Source organism: Vidua chalybeata, chromosome 4 (assembly GCF_026979565.1).
Source record: "Vidua chalybeata isolate OUT-0048 chromosome 4, bVidCha1 merged haplotype, whole genome shotgun sequence".
Taxonomy (NCBI): Eukaryota; Metazoa; Chordata; class Aves; order Passeriformes; family Viduidae; genus Vidua; species Vidua chalybeata.
The window spans coordinates 60,423,340-60,450,167 of NC_071533.1; the positions used below are offsets into that span (position 1 = coordinate 60,423,340).

The 26,828-nt window shown below is 38.5% G+C and overlaps 1 protein-coding gene across 3 annotated transcripts in view; it reads left to right on the forward strand.

Moving 5' to 3' along the window:
• Positions 1 to 26,828, forward strand: part of STK32B (serine/threonine kinase 32B) — a 160,131-nt gene that overhangs the window by 106,654 nt on the left and 26,649 nt on the right. For all 3 annotated transcript variants that reach the window (XM_053941695.1, XM_053941694.1, XM_053941693.1), the window contains exons 5-8: positions 586 to 623; positions 9,872 to 9,961; positions 21,051 to 21,154; positions 25,701 to 25,817. In XM_053941695.1, coding sequence (XP_053797670.1) covers positions 586 to 623; positions 9,872 to 9,961; positions 21,051 to 21,154; positions 25,701 to 25,817 — 349 coding nt within the window. The remainder of the gene's footprint in view (positions 1 to 585; positions 624 to 9,871; positions 9,962 to 21,050; positions 21,155 to 25,700; positions 25,818 to 26,828) is intronic.

The window sequence follows — 26,828 nt, forward strand, 5'->3', positions numbered from 1 at the left end:
GAGTGGATGCTCCAGCCTGTCATAATCTCCACCTCCCTTTATCCCTGCTCCTTTCCCCAGCATGGTACTTGGTCACAGACAGCCAGCTGGGGATCTGGGAGTGACAGAGCTGCTGGACATACTCAATTAGCACAAGACAGGACTCTGCTGTTATGTGAGTGACCATGCATGGCAGATCAGTGGGGTCTGGCAGACAGGGCAAACAACCTATGCTTCCAATTAAATGATTTCTGTCAAATGTGGAGTCCCTGAAGCAATCAGGCACCTTCTAGATGCCAATCTGCCTTCTCATTTTACTGCTGCTATAAAGAATAAAGCACATAATCTTGAAAACCAGACCCATGTCAATGCTAACCATATGAAAACAAAACTACAATAAATGGAAACCCAGAGTTCCTCTTTAGTATGCTTTCTCAGGGCAGCAAAAATACGTAGATAAAAATAATTTCCTTTATGTGTTATATGGTTTTCACTGGGTTTGTAATGTTTAAGTGATTTAGTCTTCATACCCAAATGGGAAAAACTTTTAAATTGAAGATTTCCTTTGGGTATAAAATGTAATGTTTTCCTTTCCTTATTTTCCAGAGACATCAAACCTGACAACATACTACTGGATGAACATGGTAAGTTTCTCTCAGAATCTCTAATTCCTGAGATCTCAGTGGCATACTCATGACATGCTTGGTAAATCAACCTCCAATGTTGAATTCCCACCTATATCTGGGCTTTCTCAGAAAACCTTGTGGATTTTGTGGTTTTTCCTCCTATTGCCAAAGAAATGTGCAGATCAGAAATTTTCAAGGTCTGAATGCAAAGGAATTTAATATGAATTGAGATCAGCAGGGACACTTGGTAAAAAAAAATTAGTATTTTATTAACAGGATTCCGTGAATCACCATAACCCCTTTTTAGATGCCTACCAATGGAACAGTACCAAGCAATTTACTTTCTCTTTTAGAACTTTTGAAGGGTCAAGAAATTCCACATAACAAATTATTTCTCATGTAGATATCTAAAATATTTAGATAGGGATTTTGGAAATTTGACTCCAAAGTTTGCCTCCATACATGTAGCTCTGGCTTAAATAGCATAAAAAGGAGTAGACAGTAATAAACAGCTCTGAACTTTAACTACTAATTCCATGTTCTTAATGATAAAAGACATGGTATGAAAGAAAAGCAGCTGATTTATTTAAAGTTAAATTTTAAACATATACTCTCTCCAAGAAGTATTTAGTTAAAATGCCATATATCTTCTTGCAACTGTTTATAGGGAAAACACAAGAAATGTAGGTAAAGAGGGTATTAACCTTGTATTATTTTGAACAGAAATACATAGAGGAAAACGCCTAGCTAGAAAAAGGAGATGTGTGCTTGCTACTGTAGGAAAGTCTTGTGCTTTGTTTACTTCTGAAATTGATAAAAAGCAGAAAATCTCTGAGAAACTATAATATTGAAATTATGCCAATGATGGCATTATGTTTCAAAATCCATTGTAGAGCTGCTGGGTATACAAGTAAAAGTTGATTAAAGAGGCAGCATTCTGCATAGATTATGTTTGCTCCTGGGAACATGAGAGCTAATAAAGCTAAGTGATATTGGAGTTTTAAACCATCTAGAACTTCAGCAATTTAATGCTTCAGACTCATGTGTTAATGTTCCCAAGACTCTAGTATCAGCAAACAAGCATGAAATAGAAATATCTTGCCTTTAAGTCCTGGTGAATTAAAGATGTCAACAGCAACACAAAATGAGTATGAGTATTTTAAATCTCTGATTGACAGCCTTCCAAGCACAGTCGCCTTTATCTCTCCCTGCCCCTCATCAAGGTCAATTAGTGCACAAAACCAGCCTCTTGTGGCTAAAAAACAGGCTCTCTTGTGAGACCTTTCCTATAGAGACTCAGGCATCACAAAGAAGAACCTACAGCAGAGTGAGCACTACAATGCCAAATGAAGGGGATTTTTTGTGATTATAAGCTATTCAGCAACGGTTACCTATAAGCAGCTTGGAAATTTTGGGATGGATGGCCTCTCTTTTACATAGCAGCAGAGTACTGCTCCCTCATAGCACACCTGCAGACAAGGGGTGAAAAAACAGACCTCTCCAGACAAGCACACAAATCTTGGTTAGAAGTTATCAATTCATGGGTTCAAACAGGTTCAAAGACCTGTCACGTGGTTGGGGGAAGGAATTCCTGAAGCCTGTAAAGGGTCTATACACTTCAACTCACTAAAAGTGATGATACCAGTAGGACAAGTGTCTGTCCCATGCTAATTGCCTCAGGCTTACCTTACAGAAGTGAAGTTCTTTTGCAAGAAGAAAGCTATTCTCAAAGTCCATAACAGCTCTGATTAAGCTGCAACATAGTAACATCATTTTAACAAAATCATCAGACTTCACTCAATGGAAAAATATGCTGAATATATGCACCACAAATATATTTGGCTGCAGAGTAAGCATAAAAAATTCACCTAATATGAGCTTAACCAGGTGTACAGGAAGGAATTTTATATTAGGCTGTGGCCTCTAAGATGGCACAGCAGTTTCCTCTATGCTTGACTTTACGCCAGGTCTTTCGTACAGTTCATTAAACAAATTATGCTTACAAAAAGCATCATGTAATTGGATATGCACAACATTTCTGACTGAGACTTTGTCTCAGTGACTTAGGTTACTTTGGCCTCACTGAAGAAACCTATTCTGGCTGAGTCAAAATTTAGTGTTACACCATTCACATTGCCTTACATCTTCAAGCAGTTAAATTTACTAACTTTCATAATATATACCAAGAATATGTATTATAGATATTTGTGCTCAGTAAAACTAATTTCACTGTAATTTATCTGTGTGGCTTAGGGAACATACCTCAGGAATACAGAAGATTTTTCTTAAAAGTGATCAATCTAATTTACAAATTAAAAAAAAAGCCAACAAAAGAACCCCCCCCCAAAAAAAAAAAAAAAAACACAAAAACATATACAACATCATTCTGGTAGAGGAAGTCTGAATTTTTCCATATGCTTTTCATCAAAGCCACATCTCAGCATGGTTGATCACATTTTCTGATGCATCAGTGGAGATAAATGTTTGATGATCCTGAAAAGCATAATGGTACATGAGAATGGGATAGCCAGCCATTTAAAATGGTGTTCAGCCCCTGTCAGAGGATGATTGCATGGTCTCCTGGAGAGAATACACATCCCATCTCTGAAGAGAGAAAGTAGGGACGGTTTCCGGATTCATTCTCTGAACCAGAATCCAACTCTCTAAGGAAATTAATTCAATCAATAAAGCTCCTTTTTTTTAATGTTTCTGTCTCAGTTTTCCCAGAAAGCTCTTCCTCTTATGACTAACACTAATCTCTAAATTTAGTAGTAGTTCTCTGTTCTGCTAACATATATTGGAAATAGAATTATTCCAGTGACAGCTGAAGGGACTACCTCCTGTTTCAGGGGAGCTATTACAATTGTATTGTAAAGAAAAAAGCATTTTAGAATTCTCTCAATGACAGAATTCTGGTTCCTCTTCTATTCCTTTCATTTTAACGGTTTAGAACAATGTAACTGAAGTGACAGCATTTAGATCTGGAATCTACTAAGTATGGTCCATGTTTTGTCTAAATATCAAAGAAATTAAAGATATCTTTAAAAGTTTGCATGATCTATTAACTATGATGTCAAAGGGACATAGAATTTCTTAAATTCTATGCAGTAAAACAAGCAGTAGTAAACCAAATTATAAATTGACTTTTTAAAGAGATGATAACATTATTTCTATAGCTATTTGGTAGCACTATTGAAATTAATATTGCTGGTGGTTCTGCAGAAATTACAAGCTCTACTTTTGCATCCAGGCTTAGCCTTTTACTAAGTGACCACACCATCAATACAATCTGTTTACAAAAAGCCTGCAAGAGTTTGAATACTTCTCAGGCAAGTTTTCCACAACATGGTTTCATGCAGCAAGATCTGTGCTTGGTTTACTGAGGAAAGACTCCCTGAGTCCTTCAGACTCAGATCCAAGACCTTGGCTGAGGACTACCCTGGACCGAGTCCCACGGGGTGACCCTCAGTTGGCTGGTCAATGGATGCCTGGATAGAGCAATTAAAATCCCCACCAGGAAGACAGAAGGACTCTTGAGCTGCTGGAATCTGAGTGGGTTTATTGAGGATTGATCGAAGAAGTAGGGAGGCAGAAATAGGAGCAGGGAGACAACCACACTCAGGGGAGGCAGACTCTGAAAAACCCTGGGGCAGGAGGGGCCAGAGTATGTAACTGGGGAGGGAAGGAGTAACTAGGGTACAAATGATCCAATGGGAAGGGAGTGTAAGGGATGGGGTAACATAAACTGGGCCAATGAAGGAAAAAGAAAGGAGTGGTTTACAGAGGGAAACATTAGAAGCAACAAGAACGGGGAACTTTCCAGAACTTGGGGAGATGACAACTACAAACTGACAGGTGATGGGCATGTGCTCATTTGCACTGGGGGGCAGAGGACTCTGGGGAAATGCCTTATGCTAAATGACTGTAGTTTCCCATGGCATTCCCACACTGTCCTCCCCATGGGCACATCCCACATCTCCCCCTTCTCTGTTTATTAAATAAATGTCCCCTAAGGTTTTCACAAGGGTCTTTTTGAAGAGAGTTAGAGCAACAGAAACAATAAAAATTATAAGTAGAATCCAGAGCAGTCCTCTTAGGATGGAGGCCACCCAGCTAGGAACGCCCCATTGTGTAAGTATCTTATTTACTGTGTCCACAGCCTGGTTTTCAGTCTTAAGGTCTTTGTGACTTGGCCAGAATTTTGTTGCAATTGTTGACAAGAGGAAACATTATTTGTGGAACGTGCTTTTTGCCACTTTGCCATCCGATGATTCAGTGCTGCCTATCACCCACAATTTTTTGTGGTAGGATATTAAAGCATCTTTGCTTATTCCATTTAGAATGTGAAGAAATTCTTATTAATGAGCTTGTTTGCTGCCTCCTTGAAGCTGCAGCTGATCTTGGCCTCTACAACCTCTTGGAGCAACAAATTGTAGAAGTTTACCATCCTTCAAGAAAGAAAAGTGTTTTCTTTAATATGTTTTAAAATGTTTTTCTTTCAAGAAAAAAAAGAACAAATCCAAACATCTAGAATTCCACAATGATGAATAATAATTTACAATCACCAGATTCAATATATTCAAAAACTCCTTCAGCACCCTCCTGTCAGCAGAAGACCCAAACCTTTTTTAATGTCTCCCTGCTGGCGAGATGTTTTGTCCCTCTCTCTCTTGCTATAGATAGAGTTACAGATATCCAGGCTTTCAGTTTCAGGGCAGAAGAACAACCACAGTGGATCAACCACCCATCCAATTGAGTTTCCTGTCTCCAGGAGTTTCCAAAAAGTGAATGACAGAGCAGAATATAAAAAAAAAGACTAGTTTTTGGGGGGACTTTCCCCATGTACTCACCCAACCTCCAGCTTCTTGTGACTGAAGCATTTCCTGGCTCATGGTTTTTGCAGTTTAACAGCTTCCAGTGACCATTTCCGAGATCTTTTCTGGTGCTTTCTTGAGTGAACAGAATTTATACCATCCTTAACATCTTGTGTTAGGATCCTTAACTTAAATATAGATTATGTGAAGACTCACTACCTAGTTGTTAATTTTGAAGGTCCAATTTGCTAATTTCACTGAATGATTGCTATTTCTAATCTTGAAAGCGTCTCCTTATGGCTCTCCACACTGAAATCACAGATTTAGTATTTCACTATTAGACTTAACAGGGCTATTTGCATGTTATTATGCTTTGGGAGTTTCTTAGATGGATTGTGGCATCTGATTGCAATAATTTTACTCAATAAAATAATTTCACTTATGAATGAACTAAATTAATTGAAGCTGGAATTAATTTATTATGTATTATTATATTGGTTTGTGATCATTAAAGTTTTCCTTAAAACTCTATTACCTTGAATACATTTCAAAGTAATTTGGAAATTCTCAGCAGAATTCCAAATACTCTCGTATTTGGAAACTCTCAGCAGAATTGAAAGATGTAGCCAATGAGCATTAAAACCAAAAATGGGATGAAACAAACCTACTCAAAAATAAATTACTGGAATCTCAATATTAACTTCTGAATACCAGAACTGCCAATATTATTGCTGCATACTGATGTCTGTGAGACAATTTGCAGGGAATCTATCTTGTTTAACCCTCCAATATTGATTAATAAGACAAAAGGTTCCAGCATAATTCATCCACCTGAAGCTGTCTAGATTTTGAAAGTGTATCTGAAACTTTTACATGCCTACATGGCCATTCAACAGCCTAACTTTGAAGTGCAGAGCTTTGCTGAACCTATCTACAGCCATGCAATTTCTACCAATCTCCCTAATGATAAATGTCAGACTGCCAAGTCATGCCAAGTTCAGGTGGGTACAAGCTCAGGCTCTCATACATAGTGCAGATGAACCCAGAGAGGCTTTTTAAATTTTTCATAGGGTTTGACTTTCTGAGACCAAAATAGATTTGACTGTACTTCAAAATGTTGCTGTTCTGAGATTTACAATCAGCTCTGGTGCTGCTGAGTTGATGGCATTAACTCCAGTATAATATTTCTTCTCTCGGACATCACATTCACCCCTTTGGTTTCAGACTCTGAGAAATTCAATGAAGTTTGAAGTCATGTACACTTTCCTCTGCTGAATGTTAGTCAGCCAGCCCCAGCCAACTTTCAGGACTTGTTCTAATTGTCATTATGATTTGCTCAAAAATTAAATCCAAACACAGATAATTTGCTGTTTACCTCAGATACTGCAATTTCAGGCCATGTTGAAAAGTGAGACAGAGAAGTCACATCGCATAAAGCTTTCCAAAGTCATAGAATGTTCTGTAGGTAGTTAGAGTCTTAACTGGAAGCTGATTGAAGGAATGCAATTTTGAAACAATTTCCACTGAGATACTTTCTTCTTCAAATGTATGTGTTGGTGTATGTGAAATCTGCAGTTTGAGATGGTTTGAAAAAGTCACTCTGCAGAGAGTCAAAGGAACGTGGTCATTTGCTTTTTCTTCCCTTCTCTCTACCATCATCTTATTATATATGGGGTCATGCAGCTCCAAGGATTAAGAAACAAGCTCTTTCCCCGGACTAACTTGAATTTAGTTAGGTCTGCTGAATCTGTTGTGTACTGCTCTGCTTCATTGTTCATGAGAGCTAAATCCAAGTGACACTGACATTCTGTTTAGTTCAATTTTATACCAAGATACAGACTTGGTTTGGACATTTAATACAATGTTCACAATCATACCCAGAAAGGGAGATCAACTACAAGGTGTGAAGCACAGATGGGAAAAATTCCCACAAACAGAAATTTTGCAAACAGTAAGAAGCAGGTGGAATCCCAGCATATTCACTGCAGCAATAGCAACCTTCCCTTTTCCTATGTGCAAGGGTGACAGTAAAAACTTGTCTTAGGGGCTGATTAGAAAGACTCCTATAGAGAACTGGGGTCTAATTGTCTCTTGAAATATTTACACCAGGAATGAAAAACTTAAAAAAACCCAAAGCAAAGTATAACAAAACAAAATGGAAAAACAAACTGAAAAACTCCCCCCCAAAACCAAACCCCCCGAGTCCTTAGGGTTACAAGAGTTGAAATCATCCAGTGGTGTGCACAGGCAGGCAGAGCTCCACCTCAGCATCCCTCCAGCCCCCCTTACTGACCACAGGCACATGGGGTTCACCCTTGCTCTGCCTCTGTCTCACACAAAGCCCCTCTCCATGCCCTCAGCTCCCACCAGGCATCTCCCCTGCAGAACACCTTCCTTTCATTGGCTCACACATTTTCTCTGCCATGTGTAGAGGGCTTCCTGGCCTGGGCATCTTAGGAAAAAAGTGTCAATAAAATGCAGGCAGGTTTTTTAAAAAAATGCAGAAAAGTAGGCAAACCATTTCATTGAAAACTTATGCTGTGTCTCTCATTTGGAGAAACAGCTTTAAGTTTAGCAGTGGGAAGTACCTTCTTCCTTTCCCCCTTCAAAATCAGCTCAGATCTCACCAAATTAGGGTCCTCTGAGAATTTCAGTTCACACATGCATAGCTGCACAATTAGAGGTTGGCTGATACATTTCCTGTGGTCTTTGAGCAGGATCTAGGTTAGATTGTTGGAGCAGCATGACGTTTTGTTGAGACTGCTCTTCCTCCATCAGGCACCACGATAAAATCCATCAGTCATTTGTTACACTCTTTTCATCTTTGGCAGCAAACATGATTAAAAACCTCCCTCACTTAACAATTGCATCATGCCCAAAGCCTGATCCATTCTGTGGATTGAATGAGACTGAGACCTTGATAAAAAAAAAACCCACACAAATTTGTCACTCAGAAGTCTATCTCAACACATGATATATTAATCCTGATCTGAGTGCAGAGCTAAGATGGGGAAGGGAGGTTCTACCCTTGTCCTCCATGGCACTGCCAGATGCAATCACAGTGAGGATAACATCTGCATCACTCCGCAACACTAGTCCTTGAGCAAAGATGCAAAACCTGAAAGAAGACTTGTCAAATTAAAGCATTACATATTTTCAAGCTGGATTTCTATTCCATTTACCTGCCTATAACAAACCAGGATTAACAACTATTACTTCACAGTGGTGGAGCAATTGAACCTATGCTTATCATAAATTATCCCAGGAAAACAGTAATAGAAAGTTTGGGCCATTCAGCCTCACTAGTGCAGTTTAAATTGTGTCTGGCTGGTCAGGCAGCACATTCTCAGGCTGACTTCTGCCACTTACTGTTCCTCTTGCCACCTGTCACCTTGCCACCAAATGAGTGATGATTTGGGATCTGCTCCTGTTACATACACATCTTCTGATACTATGGATCTAATGTTTTAGTTATTGTGTGATAAAAGTACCATTTCTCTTCTCCCCTCCCTCATTGAGAAGACTCAGAAAAAGTCAGGCTGAAGGTAACCTGTAGTGGATGCAATTGTAGACAGTGTCACAAGTACCTGAGATGTGAGGGGTGACTGTAGCTGGAGATGAGGCAAATTTCACACACAGCTTCACATTCTGCTTCTGCATGTTACTTACTGTTCTGAGAAGACAGAGAGAATAACAGAATAACAGAATGGTTCTGGTTGGAAGGGACCTTCAAGATCACCTTGTTCCAACCCTTCTGCGGTGGGCAGGAACACCTTCAATCAGACCAAGTGAGGGGGCTCAGAGCCCCACCCAACCTGGCCTTGAACACTGCCAGGGATGACCCATAAACAACCCTCCTGGGCAACCTGTGCCAGCATCTCAGCACACTCCAGGTGAGGTCTCCCAAGGGCAGAGTAGAGAGGACTCACCACCTCCCTCAGCCTGCTGGCTGTGCCTCTTTTGGTGCAGTCCAGGATAGGGTCAGCCTTCCAGGTGGCAAATGCACATTGCTTTGGCATGTCCAGCTTTTCATCCACAAGAACCCCCAAGTTCTTCCCCTCAGGGCTGCCCTCAGTGAGTTATCTCCCAGTGTGTGCAAATGTCTGAGACTGCCCACATCCAGGTGCAGTACCTTACACTTGGACTTGCTAAACTTCATGAGGTTCTTGTGGGCCCACTTCTTATCTTTGTTCATGGCATAAGATTCATGCATGATCATCAAAAGCAGTTCAGGAGTGCAGACAAGTAGTGGGTGCAACCACACAAGAAAAGTATTCTATCACTGTGCTTCCAAATTGGTTTTTCTAGTTAAGAGTGACATTTATGTTTCTATTAATGTTACATATATTTCCAATTGTGTTTCTTTACATTATCACTTAAACGTTAGCTAAAGTGAGGAATATTTCTATGATGTGCTATTTTAACTTCTGTTTTTACTTTGTGTAATTGCAGGACACGTTCATATCACTGACTTTAATGTAGCAACCATAGTGAAAGGCTCAGAAAAAGCTTCTTCTATGGCTGGCACAAAACCCTATATGGGTAAGTCTTCAATACATTTAAAAATGTAAGAAAAGTTACATATTAAGGCTGACTAATGGTATAGCAAAAGGATTTTAGGTTTAAAAGCATAAAGTAGATGTTATCAACTTCTTTTTTTTTGATAGTATATATGTGTGTCAGCAGTGAAAATCTTCAGAGATGGAGGATGTTGTTTGGATGTTCTTTTATACAGGAGCTTGATCTCTACACTCTTCTAGTCAGGTTCTGTTTGGTTTTGTGAATTCAAATTCAGGAGAAATTCAACTGTGTCACTTTATGTAAATTCCCGCATCTTGAGACAAGAATATATGATATATTTGCACCACAAGAATATATGATATATCTGCTTAGGTGAAATGAGCAGCACAGCACAGAAATGGGATACATTAATGGAGCATTAGGAGGTCAAGGGAAAGATGGGAGACAGGGAAAAGATTTCACATTTTCACACTAATGGATCTGGTCTAAATTCATGTCAGCTGATGTAGTTGTTCCACTCCTGAAGCCTCCTCCCCAGTCATCAGATCTCCACCATATCCATCAACCTCACAAGAGGAAACAGTACCCAAAAATTTCTCTCCTTTCCTTTATGAGGCTATTACACCATCCACCAGCTTACTTTCTCTTCATTGTGCCTTCCTTACCTCTCGGAAATGCAGATGCTGCAAAAGCCCCAGTTGCAGTCTTTACCATTCAGAAAGAGTCAGAAGAGTCACCCTTGCATTTATTTGGAGCTGTAAGAAGACAGCAAAGCTTTTAGATCTGTAAAAATCCTCTGTTTCAGGTGAAAAGTGATGGGTAAGGATTCTCTGTCACAGAGTTTGGATACCAAAGCTTCAACAAACCAAATATTAAGTGTGTGACAGATACAGCAAGACATTCATTGGTGCTGTTTTCCTTTTTTAGTTTATACCTTTTATTTTGTGAGGAAGTCTAACTTCCATGAAATTCTACAAGGACTTTTCAGTTGCAGTGACTTCTAATAGTAAGGCTGTATCAAAGGCTTTCCATGTGGCTTCTCCTGAGAAGTTTGGATTATGAGACAAATAGAAAAAAAAAACCAGAACTTGGGAGATTGTCTCTATGGTTGCTGGCAAGATTCTATTATCAAGAATTCAAACCACAATTTAACCTTGGCGTAACAAGACAAAGTAACCTTCAAGCATGGTATCTGCTGAGTATCAGAACCAAGGAAACTTAGCAGCTTCTGTAAGACATGCCTTATGCTCTGCTGATTTCCACAATGATGACAGCATGAGATGTGGTGAATGCTATTTCTCCCTCTTGAAGTTTTACAAAGTCTTACTTTCATGTGGATCTTGTTATGTTTAATCAGATATGAGGGGACTCTCCAACCTTTCCCTTAGCAGAGGCACTTATAGGATTTCTCACTTCCTGCTATGGCAAATTTAAGGAAATAAACAGAAAAAAAAATTATCTCTAAAGCCTCCATTCCTCTTTGAAATCTGATGGAAAGAGGCTGAAAAATTGCTAGGGAGTTATTTGTTCACATGCAGCATGACCAAATAAAAATGGTTGCTAGGAAAAAAAAAGAGTGAATTAATATTGTGTGGTAGAAATGCCCTAGCTGTTCTGATTAAGATGACTATCTTGTAGTGCTAAGCATGATGTGAGTCAGCTCCTGCAGCCTTTGCTTAATCCCACTTCACATTAGCCTTTTAGCCCCAAACTCTTTGCTTAATCCCACTTCTCATTAGCCCCAAATATTTCAGCCTGAAATATTCCCTCCTTATCTCCCTACTTATTAAATGTTTATGCAAAATGCACTGTACCTGAACCTGATTGTTTCTTTAGAAACCCTGTCAATTTCCATGTCCTCCCCTTCCCAGCCAATTCATTCAGACAAGTGAAATACCCACCACACGCAGGAACAAAGACAGGGACAGCAGTATATGTGAAAAGAACAAGGCCAACAGGCTGGCAGGGCAGGACACTTCCAGCTGCTTCTGCAGCTTTTCCCCTCAAAGCCAGCAACCTGAAAAGCTGAAATGAGATCAACTTCTTAGAATTTGGGGGTCCTCTGAGTTTGTCTTGTGCTTTCAGATGGTTGGGACTGTGGAAGGCAATGTCTGCCTGTGATTTGGGAAACCTGTGTGTCACCTGTGCCTGATTTTACCTTCACAAATTCACTGCTCAAACCTTTTACAAATCCTGTGACTGAGGGTGCTGTCAAGGTTTTGTTGTAGGAATAGCTCTTTGTAAACTCCTCTGGTTTCAGGCTGTCATCCTGCCCTGGCAAGCAATGCAAAATGTCCTTTGAGACCAGGCTGGCTTTTGGCAGGCACAGCTGCTGCCAGCAAACAGCCACAAGCACTTAGAGGATCCCCTCCATTGTGCATGGGCTGGTCTGTTCAGCTGTGACTCTTTCTGCCTGCAGAAGGATTTTACTTTGGCCTCTTGTGAGAAGGGAAGTGTGTGCTTGCCTGACTGGAAGTACCTCTGTAAGGCCTTGCTACTTTCAACACTGTTCCATCTTTGTGAGTGGAAAAAAAAACCCCAAAAAACCAAATAAAAGGGAATTACTTTAATTTCTCCCTTTTGAACAAGGCTGCAAGAAATATCTGTGTGTCTCAAATATGCTCTGTGCTGGGCACCCATCTGCAGTCATGGCCCTCTACCCTGCAATAGAGTGCTCAGCTACAAACCCAAAAGTTAAACCGTAAAACACATTTAGGAAACATGACAGGTGTCACTTTTCTTTTATTCCTCCCTTTGGCAAATTTATGTGTGTTAGAGTCCTATAGCATATGCTTTTTCCTTACTGAAATATTTTGGAATGATCAATTTCTATAGATCTGTGTATTATTTCTGAGTTTTGCAAAACTTTTACATTCACAGTTTATATTTTTTAGGGGGGGAGTTAAGGTTTGGGGTTCTTTTAATGTGTTTTTTTTGTGTGGCTTTGTTGCTGTTGTTGTTTATTTTTGTTTTGGTTTTTGGGAGCTTTTGGTTTTAGTGGTAGGATGGTTTGGGGGGACTAGGTAGAGCCTTTGTTTTTTTTCTCATCCAGAGACTGAAGATATTCAAATGATGCACTGTGACTTTACCTCAAATCAAACCAATAAAATACATTTTATTACACAAATACACTTGCCAAAAATCCAAAGTCAATAAAATCAGTCATAAATTATGTGAAAGGTTTCAGCTACCCCATTCCTATCTCACAGGCTTGTTATCTCAGGTTTTCACAGCTCCTTTCACAGGCTGCTGTCATGGTGAAGAATGACTGTATGCCTGAGATTACCAAAGTATTGTGGATTTACACTGGTCCACTGAACTTCTAAAATGTATGAGTCATCCATATTTATTAATTAATACTCTGTAGGTGTACAATTGAATTCAGAGGAAAGACAGTGGATGTCCTGGTATAAACCTTTCACACAGAAAAAAATATCCCATAGAGCTAAATTTGTTTCTCAGATGCTTAAAATATAGCAGGTAAAATTTTGAGTTGAGTTTTCAAAAGTCATCATTCTTTGGTCTTTCTTGCACTCATATTAAACAGTGCTCTGAAATTAAATATTGTTTTGCAGCTCATTGTATTTTGAATGCAGTTAAGGCAGTGTTTAGGTTTTTAAAAATCCTACCTTGATCCTACAGGGGGTTTGACTGCCTGTCTGCAGAGTTTCTCTGGTCATATCATTACCTGACCTTTTGGTCCCAGGGAAATCTCATGATGTCAGCATGGCAAGGGAGCTTTCTCTTTGTTCTGATGAGCAAGAACTAAGAGTGGCTGCGTGAGACTTTGAGGTGCTGAAATAAATATTCCCCACACTGATGGGATTTTCAGCTCGTGCTAGGAGCTACGTGGCTGAGGGGATTAAACACTGAGCTGTGAGCAGGCATTTGGGGTTTGGTTCCACTGTGACACTAATGAGTAGGAACATAAGCAGCTGAGGAACCCCAGCAGATCAGGAAAGAAGTTATTACGTCCAGCTGCTCTTCACCTCTTTGTGCTCTCTGACCTGCTACCATCCTTTAAGATATTCCAGCAGAACTACTAATACTATCATTTCTTTGACTATTTCAGTTAATAAACACTCCACTCTGAGTTCAAGAGGTAGTTTTGGATGGGCTTTTTATGTTAATTTATTTATTTATTTATTGCCTGCCTAAAAGGGCCCGGTGTGTTGTGGAGCTCTGCGGGCAGATCCAAGGGGAGCAGAGGTGCAGCAGAGGTGGCAAACAGCACCAGCAGGGCCCTTCTGCCCCCTGGATAACTCCTGGTTTTTGATCAGGTCAACTCCTCAGGTTTTTGCATGCATAAACTGGTGCAAAGACTTTTTTTAACCTGGTGGGGGTATGTGATACAGGGGCATGGAACAGTTCCTCTGGTGTGTCAGGTACAGTCTGTCCTGAAAATCCCATTACACAGACCCACTAATTTCAGTAGTGGGCAGAACAGCTGCTGTCTGTACACTGGAACAATCTTCCAAACACCAAATGGATATTTTTGAACACAATCCCTTCTAAAAATTGCTAGAAAAACTGGCCCTGCAGCCACTGTGAGCTTTTGTGTGGAGTAACGAAGGCGCTTGTGTACAATTTCATGTTCAATAATGGGAGACCATGACATGCTCGTTGCTGCTGGGCTTTCTTTCAGCAGGGGTAGCAACTCGAGGTTGTTTCTCTGAGGCTAATGCAGATGTTCAGCCACTAAGGGCTTCTCTGTGCAAGGTCAAGAAGTGACTTCTGTTCAGTGGTTGAGTAAAGCAGAGGGTTATATGAGGATAGCCTGCTGAATAAGGGCAAGAGAGGTTATATAGCCATATGGAAAACTAATAAGGCATTCTAAATGCCATGTCTGTTTTCAGGTAATGGTATCTAAATTATTTACTTTGATTGAATAATTGCATTAAATATGAGTATTAAAACTATTGAGGTGTATAATGTGAATAATGGTGCAAAATCAGTTACATGGCTATAACAAGTGTAAACCTCACACTAGAAAATTGCCATCCCAGCATGCCCGGGCTTTAAGCAGCATTTTGTCTTATAAAATAGAAGTTAGCAGCTGGCTAGTCTAAAGCTCTGAGTCAGAAGGGTGACCATTATAATTTAGACCTTTTTAGCACATAAGAAAGTAAGCATTAGGAGCTAAATTGATAGTTTACCAAATCCACATTTCTATTCAGGGAGAGGGAAGTTGTTTTCTTCCATTTTGCTCTTGAAACAGCTTCTACTCTGGATAGAAGATCACTGGTTATTATTGTAGTTTGATTTCTGTTTTTTTATTAAAACCATAATCCAGAAAAATTACTGACCCCTGAATTTACTTCTCAGGGGAAAAGTGAAAATTACATTATCATCACAGTGCTGAGAAAGCAATTAATATTTCCCTGAAACATCTCAGTTCAAGGTTCTTGGAATATTATTCCAAAAATCAGGTTCATTTTTTATTCAGCTCAATCTATCATGCCTTAAGCCTGATTCAGCAAGGTGAAACTATAAATGTGTTCTACATATCATCATTCACACGTTTAAAATTTGCAAACATCTAACCTTTTAACAGCTTGTCCTGTGCTAGTCAATCAAATTCTTGCGTATGCTGTGTGTATTGTATTGTATATATGTATATACATCAATTTATACACACAATTTTTTTCCACAAGATCAGGGTCTAAGATATGGAAGGAGAGTGATACCTGGCAGTGTGATATTATGCTGAATCTCAGTTAATGACTCTGGAATGTATTTTCTGACCTGAAATCTCAGGCATTGCAGTAAGACCCACACCACTCAAGTATGTTTTGCTGCAACGACTACAGCAGAGTGTGTTCCTTTGCAACCCCTCCAGTAAACCACAAACCTCTGATTCCCCTCACTGACATGTAGGGTCTCTGCTGAGATGCAAATAGACATCAGAGAGCTGTAGTCGACAACTGGATGAGCAGTGTCAGGGATTTCATTCTTAAGAAATATTTTGGACATATCCACCCAAACTGGATCAATTTTAAAAAGAGAGAGACAAAACCACTAGGTTTTGTTTGTTTCTGTCTTTGTTTCATTTTCAGTTTCTCATATTAATAACACTGGCACAGGGCAGTGATGGAACTGATAACCAGATGTCATTGGCAATATTTAGCTTTTCATTGACAGCCAGCTCCTTACAGTAATTCATCTTGCAAAGCTGACTTGCAAGTTATTGCTTAAATAGATTGATTTGTTAGTTTGTAGATGCCTCATCAGAAAAAGCAGCAGCTTTTCTTTTTGCCAACCACACCAAGAGATAGACCTCAAATTGATCATTTTATCATGGACAGCATTTTCAAACTCATCTTTGAGCACCAAATTAAAAATAGCCTGAATTTAAGAGACCCAGAGCACTTACAATTTATGAAGTTGTGATATTAATGAATACTCAGCAGATTTTCAGAAACCCTACTTAAAACATTTTATTCTTTGTACAAAATGGTCTTTTACAATATGAAAAAAAGAGTGAAGATTTGGTTTAACATTATTTGCATTTACATTGATATTCTCTTGTATTTCAAGCTAATTAATCATATAGTTATATACTAATATCTTTCCACAAATAAAGGTAGATAATTACCAACCAGCTACATAAAATTTCCTTTTTTATCACTTTATTTTTGTTACAGATCTCTTGGAAAATATGTATATAATATGAGATGCATCATCTACATAATTCACATTACAGATCATATGACTGGTATGAAAATTCTAGTGGATAGTTATATACACAAATGGATTTTTCAGAAATTACTCCCTTTTGCACAAACCTATGGAACAGGAGTAAGGATATCCCAGTATGCCATTGCTTCTGAGATGGATGCAGATCCACTGGATTTGCTTTCACATTCAATTTGTTCATCGGTTGTCCTCTAGTATTGTTTCATTTTAGAGAGAAATAACCATTTATTTACTTCCTACAGTCTGCAGTAGTATGACATTATTAAAAAGATACAAAAAGATGCAAAAGCATCAAAACATACTCTGAAGAGGATTTCTTTTAATTTATTAGTTGGAAAAAAGTATTGACTGGAAATTTTTATTGGGGACAACCAAGAAATGCACTGAAGCACACAATACAGTACAAATGTGGATTCATTTATATGACTTTTCAAGAAAGCAAAGCATGTAAACAACAAAATAATGAAAGTATATTATTAAGAGAAAACTATAGATACAGCAAAGAAACAATAGAAGGATTTCAGCTTGGCTAGTTGCCAAAGTTAGTATGTGCGATTACTCATTATATAAGACAAAGAGACATTCCTGATTTTATTTGCTGTGTTAAAACTAGTACAGATGTCCCATCTTGGAATGGCATTGATGATATTTAAAGGGAGTTTCTTTGTCATTTTCAAAAAGTGCATGAAAGGTGTCAGATCACACTTTGCAAAGCATGAAAAGCAATAACCCAAACAAAAAGACTGCATTGCTTCTGAGTTCCTGACTTTTAAAGTTCCTGGTACTTTGGGCGACAGGTTTTCCAGGTGTCTGAGCACCTGAGCAGTGGTGAAGAGCCAATGCAGTTCATGATGACTTCCCAGAGGAAGAATCTGTAAAGATGCCATTGAGACTTTCTGGCCCCTGTCATCCCAGAGGATGTCATCCCACCCAGATGTCCTGTGAGGAGCTGTCTGCTTGAGCTTCATTAGGATCCCAGGATTGTGAGGTGACTCGTGATAGCAGGGCCCCCAGGAGCCTCTACTGCAACTCTGCTCAAAGCAGGGCGAGCAGTGAGGCTGCACCAGATTCCTGCTGCTGAGTCTCTCTTCAGGCAGCTCTAGGAATGTGCAGTTCACCACCATATCAAAAAAATTGAGTCGGGGATTCTGTGAGGACCTGTGGGATCTACCAACTGCAACACTTCTCTACTATTCTTTGAATTCATTCTTGCTGCTAGACTTGCTATTACTTGATTTATCTTCACTGTTTAAAAGTTGAGCTTCTGCCATGCAAATGTCAACTGCCTTTCCCCTAAGTGTGTGTGATTGTAATTACAGCTCTTGGCCAAAACAAACTGCAGGATCAAACCCAATATTAAACCCATTTATTTTCCTGAAAAGCCTTTGTTCAGGAGAAACTTCTAAAAGAAAAAGATATGAAACTCTTGTTCTTGCAAGTACTCTCATTCTTGTTCACACAAACTCTTGAAGGCAGAATACTTCAACCTATGTAGACGCATAGGGGTAAAAGATGAAGTATTCTTCTCATCCTAAATCTGTTATGGTGAGAGAGGATATGTTCACAACAGGTGTACACAGCAGAGCTGTTGCTCTTGCTCTAAGCTGGCAAACTCAAATCTGATCATCCTTTGGAAGAATCTACCCAGAGCAGGCTGCAGGATGGCTGTCCAAGCTGACCCTGGGGTCAAGTTCAACATTTAAAAGACTACAGATATTTAAGTAACAGTGTTAAAGAAAATCAATGCAGAATTTAATCTTTCCTTTCAGAGTTTTTATTTGCTTTTATCCTAACCAATTTGCACTCTGAATTGGTTCTCCAGGCATAGTTATTTCTTGCAGCAAAACCTAATATTATGTCCTGTATTTCATAGCTCTAGTTCTTCAGAGCTTGGTTAATTCCATGACTTGGAGGGTCTGCTGTCTTTGTGTAAGATCATGGTCTGTTTCTGAATGATCAGACAAACTCCAGAAGTCTGCACACAGCCTGGAACCCTCTGTTTGCACCTAATGTCTTAGCTCAAAAAGACTTTTAGACACATTAAGCACAAGCTTAGTGTGAAATGGGTATTCAACAGCCTTGTCAAACTAGAGAAAGGTCTTTTGACTTCAACATGGTTGAGATTTCACCCTGAGAAAAAACCTGTATATAGGATACTGCAAATCATATGGCACCCTCTGTCAGTTCCCCCCTCATGAGAAGAGGGTGCTTACAGCTGCTTCACTGGAGCTGATGGAATGCAGAGAGGCATTCCATCTGGGCTGAAAATAATGCTGTTAAAATGGGCAAAAAGGGGCTATCTGCTTTAAAAATCGGGACCTTAACTGCTCATATTCTGACCTCAGAATGCCATCGGCTTAAGGTGAGAAAACAGCTTCAAAACTCCAGGGCAAAATAAAGCATTTTCTGCTGATCTGCTTAATGTAGGATGAGTTGACCTTGAGGATTTTAGAACAATAAAATGAAATAAAATTCAATAGGTCAGTCACTAAATTAGCAAAACAGCTGCACCATTCTGGCAATGTCATAGGTTGCATTAATAAAGTACTTTCAACTTGATCTTACAGAAATCAGATAGCAATCTGTCTCATTATTAAAATGTTAAAGCTATAAAAGAAATAGTGAAACCAGCATTATACCTGCATAGTTCAGTAAAAATGCCAAAAGGCTATTTTCTGTAATGAGATATTGCACATCATCTAGGCACGGTGGGCAAAAACCATAACGAATGGGGCTAAGTCAAGCAAACCTTCACTACAACGTTCCTGTGGTGATATTCAAAATGTAAGTTTGGTGCCTGGTGTGAATTTAAGTGCATTGATACACTAAAGTAATAAAAAGAATCCTGCTTATGCTCTCACCACCTATCTGAAAGACTGCACACCTGTAAGATGTGCCTGCACACCAGCAGCACGAAAATAAGAGTTAAAATAGACATGAAGATACAGCATGCCAAGGGAAGGTATGTCATCTGGAGGTGAGAAAGTGCTAACTCAGTGTAATTACTCTTATGGTATTGTTGATTTATGTCATACTGGATCACAGCACAAGTTTTCCTCTGCCAGAGATCCACTGGTCATCTATTCTCTAAACACATGTATTCCAGAAAAAATGTTTATTTAGGCACCTGTAGATCTCATACCAAACATGTTTAGACATGGTCCTGCTGGTCAAAGAGTATAAGACCACTTTCATACATTCACTGCTTTTTGTTCTACAGATTAGAGTTTTGCCATAACTAATGAATGGATGTTGAAATCTTCTATTATATTTGGCTCTTGAAGACTTCCTGAAGTCAGGTCTGGAGTTGTAAATTATTAGGTTGCCAGGACTGCAAAAACTCCTCTAAAAGGAGTGTCTTTCCATTTATTAAAGGTGCTTCTCTAAACGCCATAAATAGTCGAATCCACAAGTGCCAGTCAGAAGTGTGATCAGACTGCATCATTCACTGCAGTGTGCACATCACTGACTGAGGCCATGGTAATAAGGGAGTAATGTGGTACATTAGACTCGGTATCATGGCCAGAAGAGGCTCACATGGTAATTGTAATCTAGCATGATGTTATGGCTGAGGACAGTGCTGTTTAGAAAATCTCCAGTGAAAATGTTGTTTTAACAAAGTGTACTGAGATTCTGCTGTTAAGTCATTAGAAAAGCATGACCAAGTTTTCATTTAGTTTCATTTCATTTCATTTCATTTCATTTCATTTCATTTCATTTCATTTCATAGCCACTCTTATTTATATCTGGTTTTCTGAAGAAATTACATTATTTAATACATGTTTTTTCATGAAATTAGACAAAGTGGAACCTTGTTTTGAAAATATATTTTCTTTTCATCCACAGAAGTTACTTTTATGGAAGTCATTACTTCACTGACAGAGTGTTTTCTTCCAGTCGTGACAGTTTCTCACGTCGTAAAATCAGTGTCAGGATTTCTATTAAAGTACCATTTTCCTATGTTGCTTATCTTTATAACCTGTCTGATTAGTTCTATCCAAATGTAGAATAAGGATGAGATTTACCATATTCAACACCTTCATCAATCACGAAGAATCACCTCACTTGCAGATATTTTTCCCATAAAATGTTTACATTGCCTTAAATGTTCTAAGTCACACTTCAGACCAAGAATTCCCCTCCTATTACTAATTTTTATTCACATAACTTAAAACCTAAATGAAGGAAGCAAGAATTAACATATTAAATTACTGAGTTTTGAAATATCCTGACCGGCAAAGGTTGCTTGTTATCAGTAAAACAAGTCACTGAAAGTACACCCTGAAAATGCTGTGCTTCTAAATCTATTTAATTCCAGTTTGTTGCGTTCTTGTTCATTTTTCAGCTGTGAAATAATACCCATTGTCTAACCTTAATGAAATGCTTTTTTGTTCAATTTGATTTACTATTTTAGCTCCTGAAGTGTTCCAGGCTTTTATGGACGGAGGTCCAGGATACTCGTACCAAGTAGACTGGTGGTCACTAGGAATTACAGCATATGAATTACTGAGGGGTTGGGTAAGAATGATGGAGTTTGTTGTTGCCTAACAAAAATCTCAAGTTTGCAGTGCCCCTGAGTGCACTTTTCAGTATAAAATTTGAGTATAAGGCCCAGGTCAGGAATGCTGTCCTGGTTCTTTCCCAGCAGAAAACACTCTTGGGAAAGTTTCACCCCATATTCAAATACATTGTGAAAACTTGCCTCCGTTTGGCTAAGGAAAGGCCTAATATTTAACAGCTTCTTTATAATGCTGAATTGCAAACAATGGTATTTTTTTTCAAATAGACATTGAGTTACTTCACACTCTATTTTCTCTTTGATTCTCTTGGCTAATACCATAAGAGATCTAATGTAATATCCTAAGATGCTTGGCCCAATGACAGAAAATGCTTATCTGCCAGTGCATTTGTTTCTTATCTAATCAATTATGTGAATAAGCTTAATGAAAAATCTTCCTGAGCATGGTCGAATACCACAGAAGATAATGGAAAATTCCTTTCCATTTTGGTTCAAAGGATTTCAGTCAGTCACTTAAATATTTACTATTCCCCACAGAAAACAGTAATTTAGATACCATTTCAGGATGGTGATGTAGCTAAAGCAGCTGTTTGGGTTTTTTTAAATTATTTTTCATGCCTGTTTTGGAAAGTGGATTTTATTGCATTGCAGTATATTTTTTTATATTATGACACTAATATAGTTTGGCTACCTTGTCTTGCCAGACAATCCATCCCACAAAGATCTCACAATTTCACAATTTTATTAGGATAATAGATAAATAAAAATAAAAATAAAAAATAATTATTATTCTTACTTTTAAATGGAAAATTGAATTTCAGAGTGTCTGCATATTGTTAGTTCAGAAGCTACATTTTCAAAGGCCTAAAATTTGGCCAATCTATTTTGTATTTCTATAGAAATAACAAAAGTCATACTCCTGAGACAAAGATCTCTCCCATGCAAAGACTGTTTCCTCTCTCAAAGTAGAGGAGTATTAAACAACTTTCCTAACAAAAACAACAAACTAACAATTATTATCATTTTTTCTCTACCATAATTCTCAAGCCTTAGGGAGTTTTTAGACTGACATTCTTCCTGGAATGGAGGAATTAAAGTCTGGCAGTGATAAGCATAATACATCCTCACTCCTAGTCACAGATGGTAGTTCTAGCTGCACTTACAGTAAATTAAGAGAACATCCTGATGGTTGTATATCAACCCTTTCACCAGTGAGTGTCTCCAAGAAAGGAGAGCAAGGAATGATAATGAAATGTGAACTCCCAATACTAATCACAAAATATCACTTTGATGTGACAATTCACTTTAAAAATGAAAAATTATATAGGATGATATCCATTTGCCAAGATCTGTACAGTCTTTCCTGAATAAGTCAATCTGGACAAAAACAAAGCAAAGTTGAGACTGAATCAATTTCTTGTTAGGCTTCTTTTTTTTTTTTTTTTTTTTTTTTTTTTTTTTTTTTTTAATAAAAACATTGCCATCTGAACCTGCTCAAGTCACCCAAGCCAGCTGCTTGTTTTCTCCTGAAGAGCAGCTCTTGGCTACTGAGCAAGCCAGAGCTTGGCAGCTCACAGCACCGTATGGACAAGAAAAAGGTGTGTATTTTCTAAATGTTTGTAGTCTAAACAAATGTAGACTACAAATGTTTGTAGTCTAAACACTGACACGTGTGATGACAAGAGAAGTAGCAGTGGCTTGAGGAGATGTGCTTAACCCGAAGCACGTTGCTGTCTCAACAACCGCGAGCTCCGAAGCCCCATCTGCCACGGCAGCAGATGGCCATGGAGGCACAGTTTGCACACAAGGCTGTGAGCTAAGCCTGCAGCCACACAGCTCCTGCTCTTCCAGGTTCCCACAGCTCTGTCCAGCAGAGGAAACAGCCCCACTGCCATCAGGAACATGGGCAGGCTCTCGGAGCAACCCACCCACGCCAGCAGCAGCAGCCCTGGGCAAAGAGGAGGCTGTGGCACAGGGCAGAGCCACAGGACACAGGGCGTTCTGCAGCTGGAGCCTGGTGCATGCTGCTGCATGGGAAAGGCAGGAGGCAAGAAAGGAAGGAGCTTTAGAAATAAGAAACATCACAAATTTGATTTTCCACCTCGGAGCTGTGCACAGCGTATGATGCTGACAGCCTGAATTGCAGAGGTGATAAGTAAAAGAAAAATGAGTAAAAATGAGTTGTTTTTCATTGAGCTGAATTTTTGTTTTTATTTGCCTCTGCTGTTTGGGGTGATCAAGACATTCCAGCCATTCTCAGTTCTGGCTTCCCAGTGCTGGGCAGCCAAAACCATGTTCTGCTTGAAATGAGCCTGTAAATACAGGAGTGTGTTGTGTCCAGTACAGAGCTTCCTGCACCATTTTTTGGTTACCCATAGTACAGCTGACATTTCTCAATAAGTTATAGGTACATTTTTCTCCTTATCCAGCTGCTGGTAAAAAGCTAGCAAGAAAAAAACAAATTCATACAGCTTTGCATCAAACATTGATCTCTTCACAAAGTCCATGAAATTAAACTGTAATTAAACTGTATGATGCAAACCGTGCCATGTGTCAGTCTGTTCCTGAACTATAGGCAACTGCTAAAATGCTGCAATAAATGTATATACCATGAATTCAGTAGAGACAAAGTGAAGGAATGAGTAGTAGGTGGGATTCCCAGATTCTGACTTTCACTGCAATGTGGACAATTAACAACAAATTTTGATTAAAAAATCCTGAATAAAAGCAAAACAGATTTTTTTTCCTTTTTCCACAAGATATAACTGAAGGGATCCTTGAGTGGATTGAATAGCTGAAAAACAGGGGAGATAGAGGTATGAAGGGCCTCAAAAGACCAAACTTAAAATGGCCATTTATAGTTTGAATTAACTAATAAAAATATTTAAAATCTCTTAAAATCCCAAAAACATCAAGATTTTAATATGCCAATAATCTTGAAAATAAGGCAAATTTTAGGGGTTTTCCTGTCAGGAAAAAGGCATGGGCAGAAACATCCTTAACAGAAAACTTTTGATGATTCATAATTCCTTATAGTTGCTAATTTTGGAGTTAATTGCCATTTTCAACAATTGATGTACATTCTGTCTCAATGATCCTATTGATCACATTGTTATATCAAGTTAAGTCAGCAGTATGTTGCTTCTAGGTGACAGAAAGCACATAAAAGTTTCATTTTTAATAACTGTTTTATGGCAACATTACCACATGTAGGGGAAAGCATATGACAGACTATTTCTGATCACAATTTTGAATCCAGTTCGGGTAAATTATGCATTTAAAGCAGACATTTAGGTCCTGTGGAATTCATATGGACATGGTACAGCTAAATGATAACAGGCTAACTGAATGTGAATCAAAGCAAAAAGATTTAGACCCTCCTGAATTTATTTTTCGAACACCCCAGTGCCTTGGAATGCACTTGATTTCATACATGTGAAAGTGAAATATATGCATGAATCTTCCCAGAATAAGAATATGTCATGAGTCTTTATGAAGAATGACTCCAATTCCTTAACAGATTAGATAACTAACACCTAGAAATATTCTTAAATTATAATCTTCTACCAGTACATACTAGCAAAGGGATGATCCATTTCTTAGTCAAGGTAATGAGTGCCTGCCATTTGCTGTTCAGGATATTGGATTAATAGGTAACTCTGTGTTGTTTATGAATTATGGTGCATTAATTTGCACACTGCTGCTAGGTTGGCATTTAGCTGCAGATCTCATATCACATATTTATCACCTGCTGGGTTACAACTTAATTCACTAGCAATCCACTCTCTGCAATTGTTTACAAAAACAGATTAAGTATAATTATAAAAACTTGCTTCAAACGTTCAAGTATGTGAACAGAAAATAGCAAGAGTATAAATTTATATGTAGTACTTTATTTCCAAATTCTGCATGTAATAAAAGATAAACCAGAGAAAACTTAATGAACAAAGCACTGCAAAGACCAGAGCTTTTCTTCATCTATAGAAGAATTTAGGCACTGCAAACACATGGCAGCAGATCCATGTAGTGTGTTAATTTTGGACTCTAAAAAAAGCAAAGGAGAAGGATTGGGATTTGGAGTCTTCTTTTTTACTGTGATTCTGACACGGACTTTTGTAAGCATCTTTTAGTTTCTTTATCTACTACTCAGTAAAATTAGGATGACAAAGCTCCTTTCAGCAGCCTCCTTTCGATTTTGTCAGTTTAGGTTGCAAGAACTGATCACTAGTATTATAAGCAAAAAGCAGTAAACAATCCACATTTCAGACAGAATGCCCCAGGAACAAAATTATTTATTCATCTCATTTGAACTTATACTTCCTTTCATGAGAGAAAAATTAGCAGAGGAAATGCATCTATGAGAAATTACATTCATTACAACCAAAGAAAAGCACACACACAAAGGATTAGACTTAAAATTGTTATACAATGCTTTCGTGGTTTTGATATTTTCAAGACAAACAATACTGAGCTCAGGAAAATGTGACTAGTCTGCACTCTTTTATCCATTCTTTCTGACTTGGTATTGATTTAACTTTATCCCAGAGGCCCTATGAAATTCATTCAGCCACCCCCATTGACGAGATACTCAACATGTTCAAGATCGAAAGAGTTCACTACTCATCCGCATGGTGCAAGGGCATGATAGCACTACTGAAAAAGGTAAGAAAGCACAAATACTTTCTGTCCTCTGTTCTATTCTCTTCCAGAAGCCTCTCCAACACTGGAAAAGGCATCAGACAAACACAGACATTAGGTAGTCAACATTTCAAGGATAAGAGAGCAGAGCTTATTTCTAGGCTGTTCTGAATGTGAATGGTGCAGTATTTTCTCTTCAGAAGGTGCAGTATCCTTAGGCTTAGACTCAGGCTTTTCATGGCTTCAGAGGAGTAAAAATTTAAAATTTCTTTTATTTTAAAGCTGATTCACTAGAGATAGTAAAAGTTTGGGGATCAGTAATTCCTTGTCTGTGCCCTGATCTCATTTCCCCCCAGCTGTGGATATGCAAGTGGGACAGGGAAGGAAGGACCACTCTGCCCTCTGAATTTCTGCTGCAGTTTCCAGACAGGGAGATTAGAAATTAAAATGGCTGTATCTCTTCCTGTCCCATGTTGCTATAGTTGCAACAACAAAAGTTGAGCCACTTTGCTGTAAACATCACTAAGCCACAAGACAGGGCTCTTTCTGAATGCATCAACCCTAAAAATTGTTTTCTTCCTAAAATCCCAGTTTTTGCTTGCTTTAATTGTCTGGCTACACCACAAAGATAATCTCTCTCTTTTAGGTATTTCAGATCATCAATATTGATACTTGAACAGGAAATATTTGTGAATGTCTGAATAGAGTAATAAAAAATATGTCTTTAGCAGCAATTAGCAATGTAGTCTTGAATAGATAGAGCAGTGAGGTGGATAATTTTAATTGCTGCCAGGATGCAGAGTGTGAACTATATCTTCCAAAAAATTAAAGAGAAAATACAAATTGTTGGGTGGCATTGATCTGTGATTTTGAACGGGCTCTTGTGTATTTGTAAGCAGACTTTTGTTGCTAATACATTTATACACTTCATGCCTGCAACAGCCATCTGGTGGCAATTAAACCGTACTCATATCCAATGACTTATTACTTTTAATTATTTTCTAAATTGGGACTTCTAGCATCTGTTAGAAGATC